At 41.5% G+C, this 13,497-nt stretch overlaps 1 protein-coding gene across 5 annotated transcripts in view; it reads left to right on the forward strand.

The window, feature by feature from the left end:
• The window catches only part of slc25a22a (solute carrier family 25 member 22a), a 122,563-nt gene extending 109,306 nt beyond the window's left edge, over positions 1-13,257 (forward strand). For all 5 annotated transcript variants that reach the window (XM_078415143.1, XM_078415145.1, XM_078415142.1 and 2 more), the window contains 2 exons: positions 1,573-1,648; positions 4,164-13,257. In XM_078415143.1, the coding sequence (XP_078271269.1) occupies positions 1,573-1,648; positions 4,164-4,317 (230 nt within the window). In that variant the 3' untranslated portion in view covers positions 4,318-13,257. The remainder of the gene's footprint in view (positions 1-1,572; positions 1,649-4,163) is intronic.
• The last annotated feature ends 240 nt before the right edge of the window (positions 13,258-13,497 follow it).

Consider the following 13,497-nt stretch of genomic DNA (forward strand, 5'->3'; position numbering starts at 1 on the left):
TGTCTTGTGTGCATGCCACATGTACAGTCAGCAAGTCGTTGGTTCCAGCGGCTTTAGGGCTTGTCTACCTCGCATGTGAAGCCTGGGTTTGGCGGATTGCGCGGAGGAAACCACCAGAAGGTTCAACGGGCAGAAAGACGATCCCAGCAAAGCGTCGTGGAGCGCAAACAGGGCAGAGTGAGATACGTAGGACACTTCTGACCATCCACTGCATCCTGACCTGTCCCCAGCCGTCCCGACTATGTCTTGCTGCTGGAACCCAATAGGCCGGGACGAGAGAGTGAGGCCGGCGATCTGCTCAACTCCCCCTCATTTAAATCCAAGTCAAGCGCAGGTCAGGACTTCAACCCCATACCGTGCAATCACCCCGTAAACTAACACTGTCCCACACACAAGGGACAACTTACAATTTACAGAAGCCAATTAACCTACAAACCTTTAGGTCTTTGGAATGTGGGCGGAAACCGGAGTACCGAGAGAAATTCCATGTGGTCACAGAGAGAACGTACAAACTCCGTACAGACAGCACCCTTGGTCAGGATCGAACCCAGATCTCTGGAGCTGTAAGACAGCAATTCTACCGCTGTGCCACTGTGCTGCCATCTCGTCTCACTTCTAAATGCCTTGCCCTGTGTCCTGCAACTATAACCCGTGACTCAAGATCTCCCACCTGAGGAAGCATCCTCCCTGCATTAAGCCCAATCAGAGTTTTGCCCATGTTAATGTGGTCTCCTCTGGTGCTTCTGAACTCTGGTACATAAAGGCCAATATCTAATCGCTAAGAGAAACTCGTGGATTTGATCAAAACCTGGTGATCAGCATGAGGCCAGCCAATGGCAAGATATTTGGCAGAAGCAGTTTAAGCAATGAGTTTGAGACACTTAAGGTTCTATTGGATTTAGTTAATCCCAACAGAGCATTGAGAGCCATGTTATGTCATACCTTGAGCAAAACACAAAGTACTTTAGACTTTAGAGATACAGCACGTAATCAGGCCCTTCAGTCCACCGAGGCCATGCCGACCAGCCCCTTACATTAACACTATCCTGCACACGAGGGATAATTCACAACTTACAATTTTGCCGAAGCCAATTAGCCTACAAACCTGTATGTCTTTGGAGTGTGGGAGGAAACCGTAGCACCCAGAAGAACCCACGCAGTCACAGGGAGAACGCACAAACTCCGTACAGATAGCACCGGTGGTCAGGATAGAACCTGGGTCTCTGGCGCTTAAGGCAGCAGCTCTACTGCTGCACTGCTGTGCCACCGTGCAAGTGCTGGAGTAACTCAGCAGGTCAGACAGCTGGAGGAACTAGATGGGCAATGTGACAGGTCAGAGAAGAGAGACTCATCCATGTTCCCTATCCAGAGTACTGTGCTGTAATATCTTTGAAAAGCCAGTATATAGGCATATAACAGGACTCTTATAAGATAATTGCCAACCATGAACTAAAAGGGCCATTTGGTTAAAGTGCTGAAAGAAACTATACACTAACATGGGAGGTGGAACCAAAGAATTCAGGAAATGGAATCCTTCTTGCTACTTACGGTTTGCCTTTTGTTCCAATTTAGTAATAAAGACAAGACTCCAATCTCTTCAAAGGGGCTTGAATGAAGACACGTATTCAGGAATAATAGACTGCATCAGGTAATAAGTAAAGACTTTAACATTCTGAATCAACAAGCATCTGCCTTTAATATAAGTAAGGAAAAACTGCAGATGCTGGTTTAAACTGAAGATAGACACAAAAAGCTGGAGTAACTCAGCGGGACAGGCAGCATCTCTGGAGAAAAGGAATGGGTGACGTTTCGGGTCTGAAAAAGGGTCTCGACCCAAAACGTCACCCATTCCTTCTCTCCAGAGATGCTAGTATCTATCCTCTGCCTTTAACATGAAGCAGCTACCACATCACATGATGGGGCATGAGGGGAAATTAATGTAAGGGCACAGGAGAAATTATGAATGATGAGGATCTTAGTCAGGGCTGGGTTGGGCTTAAGGGGGAAAAGAAGTGTCGAGCTTATGGGGATATTCCACAGATAGATCTAAGGCAAGAGATGAATGAGCTTTTGGAATCGTAGCAGTGGAAGTAAAAGCAGAGGGGCAGATGGTGGACTGTACAGCTATAGCAAGTCAGAAATAGACCTGGGTGAGGCCATGGAGGAATTTACAGAGACCTTTAACTTCCATGTAATTTAGGGTCAGGCTGTGGGTTAGAGATGAATAGCATGGTGGATGATCGGGACATTGTGTGGCATAGCATGTGGAACAGCTGCGAGTGGGTGAAATGAGGTTAAAATGTAGAAACAAGGAACTACATCTGCTGGTTATTAATTACAACTTCATTTGAACATCATCTGCCTTTGCTTTACTCCAATTCTCTCAAATCTTTCTCACTGGTGGACTACAATACAGATAAAGAAAGACACAAAGCGCTGGAGTAACTCAGCAGCTCAGGGAGAATCCCTGGGGAACATGGATCGATGAGGATTCAGGTCAGGACCCTTATTTTCATACTGATTATAATCCGGAGAAGTTCTCCACCCGGACCGTCACCTATCCACGCTCTCCAGAGATGCTGCCTGACCCACTGAGTTACTCCAGCACTTTGTGTCTTTCTTTATCTGTATTGTAGTCCACCAGTGAGAAAGATTTGAGAGAATTGGAGTAAAGCAAAGGCAGATGATGTTCAAATGAAGTTGTAATTAATAATTGGAAAAGTTTGATGCTGTGTTCAAAACAGGTTGGGGTGTAAATTGGTAAAACGTTTTCTTTCTGTAAGGTTAAAAATATCACTGGCAATGTAAACTTGCTTTTGCAAGCTAAGACTATTGTATAACTGGAAACCTACACTTACGCTAACTACTTTAATATCTTAAGGATGCCAATGACTGTTGATAACCATTAATATAAATCAATATTTTATAATGTGAATGCTCTTTAGAAAATCATGTTCCACAGTTTAGGCTCACAGAGTATTAAAAAAAGGTCTATTATTTGTATATATGTTCCATTATATTACTTTTGTCAATGATATGCATCAGTGCTTTGCACTAATACCAATATCAGGGCTATTAAATACTCCCCATTACTCAGTTTTACTGAACTAGCAAAATTTTCAAAGGCTGACAGTTCCAATTTCACCATAGTTAACATTTATTGTAGAACTGAGGATACGTTTTATTGGAGCTGCTGGCCTTTATATGAACATAGGCCAAAATTTGTCTTTGATCCATCAGTAACCAACGTGAATATCTGGTCGCACATTGCACTTGCTGCTTGTGAGATTTTAGATGGAAATGGTTCTTGCATTAACTTAATAGCTCCTAACGAACAAAATTAAGATCACTGGGAAAATTGAATAATTAAATATAAGTGTAACCATCTTATTTACAATCCTCCCAATGAGACCTCTTGCCAGCACAAAATCTCTGAATATATGAAATAAATGTTTCATGGCTTGTTGTTATTTTGCATCTGTGTTATTCTAAGTGCTTCATTGAGAATTTCTGAATATCACCAGTGGGCCTCTTTCAGACCAAGTAACTTCAACACCTTGCATTACTTGAATGGTATCTGCAGTGGTTGTTCTTTTATTACTATCCAAAACTGCTGCTGAACAGTAGCTGTGTATAGACATTTGGAGGGACTTAGACCCATGGTTGATTATATTACCGATGTAGTCTGATCTTGTATATGAAGATAACTATATGAGTAGAAGATTGGAAAGTTCTCAGTCGCCAATAAACTGTCCCCATCAGAAAGAACCAGTCCCACCCAAAGAAGCAGCTAAAAGCAGGAGTATAATAATTACTGTGTGATATGTATAATCACGATTAGTGAGAGGCAACCCTCCATTGTAGTCAAAGTCAAGTTTAGTTCATGAGAGTTTACAGGAATGACTCCTTGCAATATATATCTCAATCAGTGTTCCAAAGCTCAGATTAATAACTCCTGTTGAGGTCGTAGAAAAGATTATTATGGTGGAATTAAGAACTTATTCCGGTGAAATTGTGCATTAGCACTCCAGCAGAGAGACCACCATGTTAATTTTGTGTTCGGGTCATCTTGAATCATGTGTGACGATGTCTGATCACAAACGTTTTGCTTGTTGACGATCTCACCACAATGTTGATTTCCTGCTGTGTTTCCCCTTTTATAGGAAAATCTGGAGAAATGAAGGAGCTGGAGCTTTCCTGAAGGGTGCATACTGCAGAGCGCTGGTTATCGCTCCCCTATTTGGTATTGCACAAGTTGTTTACTTCCTGGGAATAGCAGAGACCATTATCGAGAAGCTTCCGAGCAGACGATATTAATGAAGGTGGAGCACCTCGACGCGACATTCAACCTAGTTCCACAGGGTTGCGTATGTCACATGAACAGCACAGTTTTTGGAGACTAAAACCCGGATCACCGTCCTCTTCCCTATTCCTACCCATCCCATCCCAACCTTCCCCCCACCCCCACCATCGTCCCGAAAACAGATTCCGCTTTTCCCAATCATTCCTAAAGACTGTCAGTATTTTTTGTTTATTTAAAAAAAAATTGTTAACACTTGCGTCTGGGGTGTGAGAGCCCCAGATATCATCACCATTACTGTAGTTGTGTTCTCTTGAGTTGGTCAGTACTGACACAATAGGTATCGTTTCAAAGGGATCATCCTCAGAGGAAGCAAAAGGCCCTGTTTCCAATTGTTCCCATGTGGGAAACAACAATACAGGAGCTTGATTGAATTTCCAGTAGCAAAACATTAACAGGGTTATTAATAATTGTTTTCACTTTGAGCTTTTGTACCTAGGTGCTGAGTGACATTTTTTTAACAATGAAATCTAGATAGTCCATCTTAAGTCTCTTGAACATGGCGTTGTTGGGTTTTAGAATAACAGGTAATTTAGTCTTCTAACATCTAGATAATTAATTTTTATTACACCAAATGGACAGTATGCCATCAGCTGCCCATTTGATATGGTGTCTGGTTGGGGTTACAATTGGCTTATTGAAATTTAATATAGGCTGGACATTTTATGACTAGCTAACATAATATCACTTGTTTCATTCCTGACTCTCATATATTTCAACCCCTCATTCCTTACCAAATATCTGGGTATCTTGTGTGTAAGATGTAACTTGAGATGAAGCAAATAAACAAGCAGAATGTGAAGAGATCAGGACCTAGCAGCTGCTGATGGCTGTGGCTGGCATTAGTTTGAATGAACATGTTGGAGACCAAAGCTGAAATGAGACAGAGTCCTGCAGCAAGGAAACAGGCCAGTCGGCCCAACTTACCCAAGCCGACCAAGATGGCCATCTACACTAGTTCTACCTGCTCACATTTAGCCCATATCCCTCTAAACATCTCCCATCCATTTACATGTACATGTAAACCATTGGACATGGGGCACTTTGGACAAGGCTGCTGAAACCTAGGTAGAGGCAGGATGGATTCATTTGGTATGAATCTTCTAAACTAAACTAAACTAAACTAAACTAAGCACAACATCTTAAATCCAAATGATTCCTGAACCAGGTATGGTTAATGGGCTTGTCATTTTGTGGCAACATTGCTCCCTTATCACCAGCTCCCAGGTGTCAGCTTTGGAAGGCTGGCTCCTTCTCTTGTGTTTAGCATCCAAGCTATTGCCAGTGTGATACTGACTGCTGCATTTGTGATGAAAGAGGACCTGTTTCACCAGGTCCCATTTTAACTTGCTTACATTATTAGAACAAACTAGTGACGTCCTTTGAAATTCAGTAGGTTCCATGGAGGAAACATGCGATATCCGTCTCTATTAATGTGTTTTAAAGCTAATAGACTTCAATCCCGAGTAATCCTCTTGGCTTGTGAACCTATGTTGCTCTCACAACCTCCAATTAGCAGCTAACAGTAGACACCCTTGTCTGACATAATTCAAATTATTTTGTCAAACACAAGACTAATTTAGAAAGGTAAAATGTTATTTCCATCGTATAAATGAACACGTTCCCAAAGGCCAACCTGCATTGCATTTGGTGAATTGTAATTCAACATGTAGCAAATCGGCGAAGCTTTGTTCTGAAGGTTTATGGCTTCATCTTTACTCTGTGACTGGATTATCGGTTGGTAATCCACTGCCCAGATATCTGGTATTTTATCTGCACAACATTCTGTGACTGTAAGTAATTTATTAGAGCTGATATGTTTAATATGCTGCTGTAGAATGGAATGAAAGAGCAAAAAATGTGCTTCTTGAATGCAGTTGAAAGATAAAACACGGGTACAACACACATAAAGGTTTAATGTAGGAATTTTTTGTTTCAGAGCAGAGTAATATTTTTGTAAAGGAAACAATTTCTTCACGCCCCCACGCACCAGTTATTCACAACTATGTATTTATAATCCCTGATGTGATCCCTTGGAAATACTGGGTTGTCAAAATCATTATATTTACAGTGCGGTACTTCCTGTATCTAATGTTGTCAGTACTGATACCAAAGTATTATTTGAAATCTGCTTCACACGATTGAAAAGGGTTATTGTTCTGACCCCTGGAGGTGGAGGTGCTGAATATTTGTTTGTGTTTTAATTACCAATATAACAGTATGCTGATAGGCTGTGTAGGGAAGTGCGCTAGATTTTGGTTGTCAGGAAGTATTGAGATAACGAGGGAAAGAGCATTCATTCATTGAATGATTTATCTCCAGCGAAATTGCATTTGGAATTTGAGATCTTAAAGAATTCTCATTATTGTGCAATATAGATTAAAAAGTAAAACTGCAGGAGACTAGGTGATGTAGCCTTAGATTGCTGCCTTAAACCTTGGGGACAGGTGTCCAAATCCAGTCTACAACAATGAATTAAAACCGCTGCTTTTTTAATTTTCTTGGCCCTAAATGAAATAAGTTTGCCGTCTAACCAAAGTGCTGCTGATCAGCACTAAATTGCCAATCTTACAAGATACACTATAGGACGGCTGGTGTTTGGATGTGAGACAGCTATACTGGTGCAATAGAGAGTCATCAGGCCTTGTGGTGAAGCCACTTTGCTAGAGCAGGGTACCGAGTGCGTTTACTGTAATTCGGACACTTCATGTGTGGCCCAATTGACACAAAAACACTACATGTCCGACATCTGAATTAAAAAATCGCAGTAAAATCCATCGTATTCTGATTGGCCTCCACACTTTTCCAGCATTCGCTGTCTTTTGTACACTACAATGAAACTCCTTTATGATTCAATGCCCTTAAAGGTTACCAGACACTACTTTGAGAGTGTGCAAGAGATTGTTTGATAAATTTTGCCGGAGGGCAGTATACTAGCATGCACAGTCTCATAGTTGCTCTTAAGGAAGTCATGCAGTTATAATTGTGAATTACTTCTTGCCTTAATTCCTGTTTTGAGCATTGAGATAGCGTGGGCCCTCTGAGTGCTGTGAATACCTACTGGACAGTTTGTAATTGCAGATTGCTACCAAAGAACTTATGGAGTTGAATGGATAGTTAGCAGTACAGTGGAACTATGCACACTGAATTAAAACTAAATATAAATATTTGAACACTGAATTGTAGATAAAAAATTGTTATTTTCTCAATTCTTATTACCCAGTCTCATCAACTGCTTTCCTAATTTTCATCAGCTTCATTGGAACTATGATACCTGCCTCTCACTCCTCAAGTCCACTTGCAATTCAGCACTAAATAGAGCAGAGTAGTAATTCTCTTTGTTCTTGTGATTTGGTCATTTGAACGGGCTTACTCATAGAAGAGTGAGAGAGTCTAGGGCCAGAGGGCATAACCTCAGAATTAAAGGACATTCCTTTAGAAAGGAGATGAGGAGGAATTTATTTTGTCAGAGGGTGCTGAATCTGTGGAATTCATTGCCACAGTAGGCTGTGGAGGCCAAGTCAAAGGATATTTTTACAGCAGAGACAGCTAGATTCTTGAATAGTATGGGTGTCAAGGGTTATGGGGAGAAGGCAGGAGAATGGGGTTAAGAGATAAAGATAGGTCAGCCATGATTGAATGGCGGAGTAGACTTGATGGGCCTAATAGCCTAATTCTTCCCCTATCACTTATGAACTTATGAAGACAGAGGTTTCAGGTAGACGGGTGTTATTCTGGTCTATGATCAGTGGAGTTCTGCAGGGATTTGTGCTGGGACCTCTGTGATACATATATATAAATGAGTTGCACATAAATGTAGATGGGTTGGTAGTAAGTTTGTAGATTACACCAAAATTGGGAGAATTGCGGACAGTGAGGAAGGATGTCAAAATATGCACTGGGATGTTGATCAGCTATAGAAGTACGCAGAAAAATGGTAGATAAGGTTTCATGCCAGCAACTGTGAGGTGTTGCACTCTGGGATGTCGAATGTAAGGAGGGGCAAAGTTTCAAAGGAGATGTGTGGGGCAAGGTTTTTATACAGAACGTGCTGGATGCCTAGAATGCCCTACCAAGGCTGGTGTTGGAGGCAGATACAATTGTGGTATTTAAAAGGCTTTTGGAAAGCCACATAGATATGCATGAAATGGAGGAATATGGGTCATTTGCAGGCAGAGGAGGTTAATTTAACTTGGCATCATGTTCAAAATGGACATAGCTGTAAAGCCTATGTTCCAACTCCTATGCTACTGAGACTAACCTATTTCCTCTCTAAGTCCTGATGAAACTGAGAACATTATCTGATTCTCTTCTCACAGATGCTGCCTGACCTGCTGAGTGTTTCCACCATTTTCTGCTTTCATTCCCAGTGGAACAAGTACCTTCAGGGCTCAGAGAACACTTTTACACAGACAATAATTTCACCCTTTCCTTAAAAACCCTTGTCTGAAGTATTCCATTATTGCTACCTGGTCACCAAATTCATCCTGCCATTCTTCTTTAAATTCTAACCATCATTGCTGCCATCTTTACATTCCCCGCTCCTATATGTTTTCTTTTTGAATTCTCTTCCATCAGGTTTCTCTCCCATTTCTATCATCAAGGTAATCCAATAAATTCTTTATGGAACATCCTGTGATTTGACCCAGAGATTCAGACTGAGAATGCTTTGCCTTCACCCTTGACTGTTTTCCTTTACTTCATTGGGGATGCTGAATTCTTCAGACCACCCATGCAAATACCTCCTCACCTTCCACGATGTGCTTTCCTCTACCCGTCCCTTCAAACTTCTGAACTTCTCATGCCCACTCAATTGATTTCAGTACTTGAAACGCAGGGGAATTGTTGTCTGTTGCCTCCTTGTCTCCCCTCCCTTTGCCCCATGTTCAGGGGTGAAGGTAGGTGGGGGTGGTACCCCAGTGGAGAGATGTCTGATGCAGTCAGCACAAATGGGTGGAATTGAATTGGCTTCTTCAACATAGTGATTCAGTACAGTACAGTTACTCTCATCTTGCCTTGTTGTTATTGATCTGGACCCTAGATGGCAGAGCCATCTAAAATTGTTTCTCTTCTTATGCATGTGTTAGTGAACGCCACAGATCTGTCATAACATTTCTCTTCCACGTGCCGCCCCCTGGAAATACTGAAAAAAGTATATTATTGACGTGTTTTCCTAAGTAAACTTAAGGAAACTTATGCAATAATGCTCTCTCCCTGGCAATGTTAAATATGCAGTGTGGGCTTGCAGTCTGATGCTTGCCTCAGTTTTTCGATTGCCAGCTCATCTTGCAGTCCAGCCAACACGTTGACCTCAGCCCTCTGTTCAGGCAGAAAAATGAAACTTCTGCAGCACTTGGTTCACAGTAAACCTTTAAATTGCAGCGGTGTGGAAACTTTAAAACAAATCACTGCATTTGACAGCTCCTGAGCTTCGTGCTTAATTGAAGAAATCTCCCCGGAGATTTTATTTAGCTATGTGTTGCAATTTGCTGCTGCTAGGGGCATTGCAGCAATGACCATGGGTAGGTGTAGCTTCAGTAACTCCTTGCTCCTGCAACCGAGAAATGAACTTGCCAGACAAGTTGCCTTGTCTATGTTTGTCCCTTAAATGCTGGCTTTGGCAAGTTGCTGAGCTGTTGGGATAGGTACAAATCTGTAAAGACAGCTACAAATTTATGGAGATCTAAGACTGCGAAAGACTACTTGTGACAGACAGATTGCAGGTAACCTCTGCACCATGTTATAACTCCAATGTATTACACTCTATTTGGATGATTTATCATTCTCCTTCTGCACTTTGATGATCTCAAAGTCAATAGGAATATATTTGTGTATTAAAACTATGTGTTCTTTTGATAGATCAGTCGCCTGTTCTTCTTTCACACTCTTATCTCAAGAGTGCCCGGGCAAACTCAAAGTGCTGGAGTAACTCAACGGGTCAGGCCGCATCACTGGAGAAAAAGGATGGGTGACGTATCGGGTCGGGACCCTTCTTCAGACTGCCTGTAGAGGAGTCCAGACCCATGACATCACCCTTTCATTTTTTTCCAGAGATGCTGCCTGACCCGCTGAGGTACTCCAGCACTTTGTGTCTATCTTTGGTATAAAACCCAGTTCCTTGTTTTTTTACAATCTGAACTCTGGGTCTGGATTCAAAATTCAAGTTTTCATTTCTAATCCTGATTGCATTCTGTTTTGCTGCACTGCAGGGTACCGATGAGCAGGAGAGGCAGAGGGGTATGTCCTAAACTTGCCCAATTCTGTTCCTTGAATGTCACTGAATTGGAATTGGGAAATATTGCTACATGGATTTCTATTGAGCAAAAGCAGAAGACTAAGTTTTCTAGACATTTATGCAGAGTGTCGAGAAAGAGCAGAATTCACGATGGGTAGAGTAAGCACATAGAAATAATGACCAAATTTTAGTACAGTATTTTAACAATCATGAGTCACGGTGTCTGTGTTGTCTGTGGAATGAATGGAAAAACTGGGAATCATGAAAGCATTGGAGCTACTTTCCAGACTAGTGCTGTAAAGCTGGTCATTAATGCGAGAGACCCTGGAAAGAAATGTTAGCTGTAGTGTTGTCTGAGAATTGAATGTACTCTAATGTGAAGCTGTTGTTCGCTGAGGTGCGTGATGTTGGTTGGATTTGGGTTTTTTTTCCTTTGCAACGGCTGGGAAAATAAACTTTGTTGGCCATTGTTCAATAAGTTCTGTTAATACGTATGCAAAATAATCTGTGCAGTTTGCACTGGTGCTTTTCAGTGTCAAGGCTAATCAGTGTCGTAAATTCCCAGTTCCGCAATCCTGACAGGTTTTTGTTCGCTTCTAACTGGACTCCATGCACAGCAACTGTGTGGACAACTCCAGAACTGAATGAGCAGCAGCTTAAAGAGTGAGTGTATGTAGCATTAATGTTGCTTTTCTGGACAGCCAATTTGTTGGGGGGAAACATCTTGCATTGATTGTGATCTCCCTCACGTTCACACTTCTCTCCTCCAGTTCCACGTGTGCTGGCCTTTCACAGCGAGTCTGTTAATGCCCCCTTGGGTTGTTTACATTTGTTTTCTACACGTGACCTTTGCCAGCACAGCCACAGCTGCTCACATAAACACCTCCAGGGCGAGAAGGGTTTAGGGTTTATATATATGCACTTAATCTGGCATCGTACTGTAGTTCTGAGGAATTCCTCACTGTCAGAGGTGCTACACTAAACTGAGTGCCACCCCTCCCATCTTTCACTTGTCCCAGTTAATGTTTTAAGTAGGCTGCTTATCGACCAGCATAATATTCTACTGGTGTTCTGATCAATGTTCCTCCCAAAACTACAACCACCAAAAAGAAGCAAATCAAAGGGTAGCTTATGTGGGAACCTGCAGGTGGAAATGGTAACAATACCCATTTCTCTGCAGAAATCACACAAGATGTTTTGAAGGTATCTAAGGTACTATATAAATCCCTTTGCTGGGTAATTTCTCTGTTTAAATTATTGCAAGCAAATACAAAGGAAGAAAAGGACTGATGAATCATTTGTTCTCTATCTTGCCGTTGGTAATGGGCAGAATTGGGATTGTGTTCGTGAGGAATAGAACAATCAGTCTGAATTTTGAGAGTCGAAATGGGGCCTGATCAAGAAGGGACTCGACTGATTTGTGCTGTCACATTATTCTGCCACCAGATGCACTTTCAAAAATGTCGCGATGGGTTTGCAAAGGTTGGGTTGGCGCCTGCAATTGGCTTGTTCCCTTCATTCCAGCCTTCTGCACCGTGGGGTGTGGGAGCGAGGAGATGTGGGAGGATGAATGCAGCCACACCTCAGGCACAGTCAGCCGATGTCAAATTTACCACAACGCTTGAGATACTTCATCTGCTGGCGCTAATCTTTACACAAGACCTCTTTTTAATGTATTTATTGCTGATTGGCAAATTAAGCATGAAACTAGAGTCCAACGACTGATTGACAACAAATGTCATTGTGTTTGTGTGAGGGAAACGAGATCCCTCAACTGAAGCCTCCGAAATTTGCAGTCGGCAGAGTCAGACGATGTCACAGACTAGACAGTGTACAATGAGTTGGGGGGGGGGAGATGATCAGAGGTAAGTTTGGTTATGTGGGCATGGGTTGCAGGTGACAATCTAGAATCCACATCCTTGGACCATTGTAACTTGAAAGCATTCCTAACATGTGTGGCTGTTTAGATTGAAAATTTATCCAGAGTTGCTTAAATGATAACATTTCAACAAAAGCTAATTGGGAATATTTAACTACTCTGAATTACTAAACGCTAATTCCTTAATGGTGTACAATAGAATGAAATTTATGAATGTCTGTTTATTTAAGTAAATGGAAATATGTGCTAGACAATTTGTGCAAAATACAGTTCAAAATATATTTTTCGAGTATTTCATTTTCATTATTGCAGAATGACTCAATTGATCTTCAAACCATGAAACCTGCCGTCTTTTAATTTCACTGCAGAAGGAACGGCTCCCCTTCTGCATTAACTACAGTTTCAAAAGACATTGAAACTGACTTATTTTTGCACATTGACCCGTAAAAACATACTTCCTTGCCCCCATTTAAAAAAAAACTTTTTTTTTAAATAGTGGACTTTTTAAAGAAATAGTATTTTCCAAACTCTGAAAATGTGAAATGTTTTCCTCAACAGTGGATTGTTTAAATGCAGTTGTAATTAAGATCCAAAGTTAACCTGCTGTGATGAGTGTAATTTTGTGAATTAATGTAATTTGACGTGAAGCCTATACACTGTGTTTAGTAGCTGCTGCAATATGGCACTATTTAAATCTGTAAATGGATCTGTATTAAAATAATAAAATGAATTCTGTGTAATTGATGTAATGTGGCAAAATAATAAAGGTTATTGAGACCAGAACACTGAGGTGAATCACTTTATGCATCTTATGCCCTCCAGAGATGCTGCCTGACCTGCTGGGGTAAGGGGGGTAATTTGTTTTAGTTTTTAGTTTTGGAGATACAGCACGGAAACAGGCACTTCCGGCCACCTGTCCATGTCAACCATTGATCACTAGTTTCATGTCATCCCCCTCTCCCTATATATTAGAGGCAATTTACTGAGGTCAATTAACCTACAGACCCACACATCCTTGGGATG

Source organism: Rhinoraja longicauda, chromosome 18 (assembly GCF_053455715.1).
Source record: "Rhinoraja longicauda isolate Sanriku21f chromosome 18, sRhiLon1.1, whole genome shotgun sequence".
Taxonomy (NCBI): domain Eukaryota; kingdom Metazoa; phylum Chordata; class Chondrichthyes; order Rajiformes; family Arhynchobatidae; genus Rhinoraja; species Rhinoraja longicauda.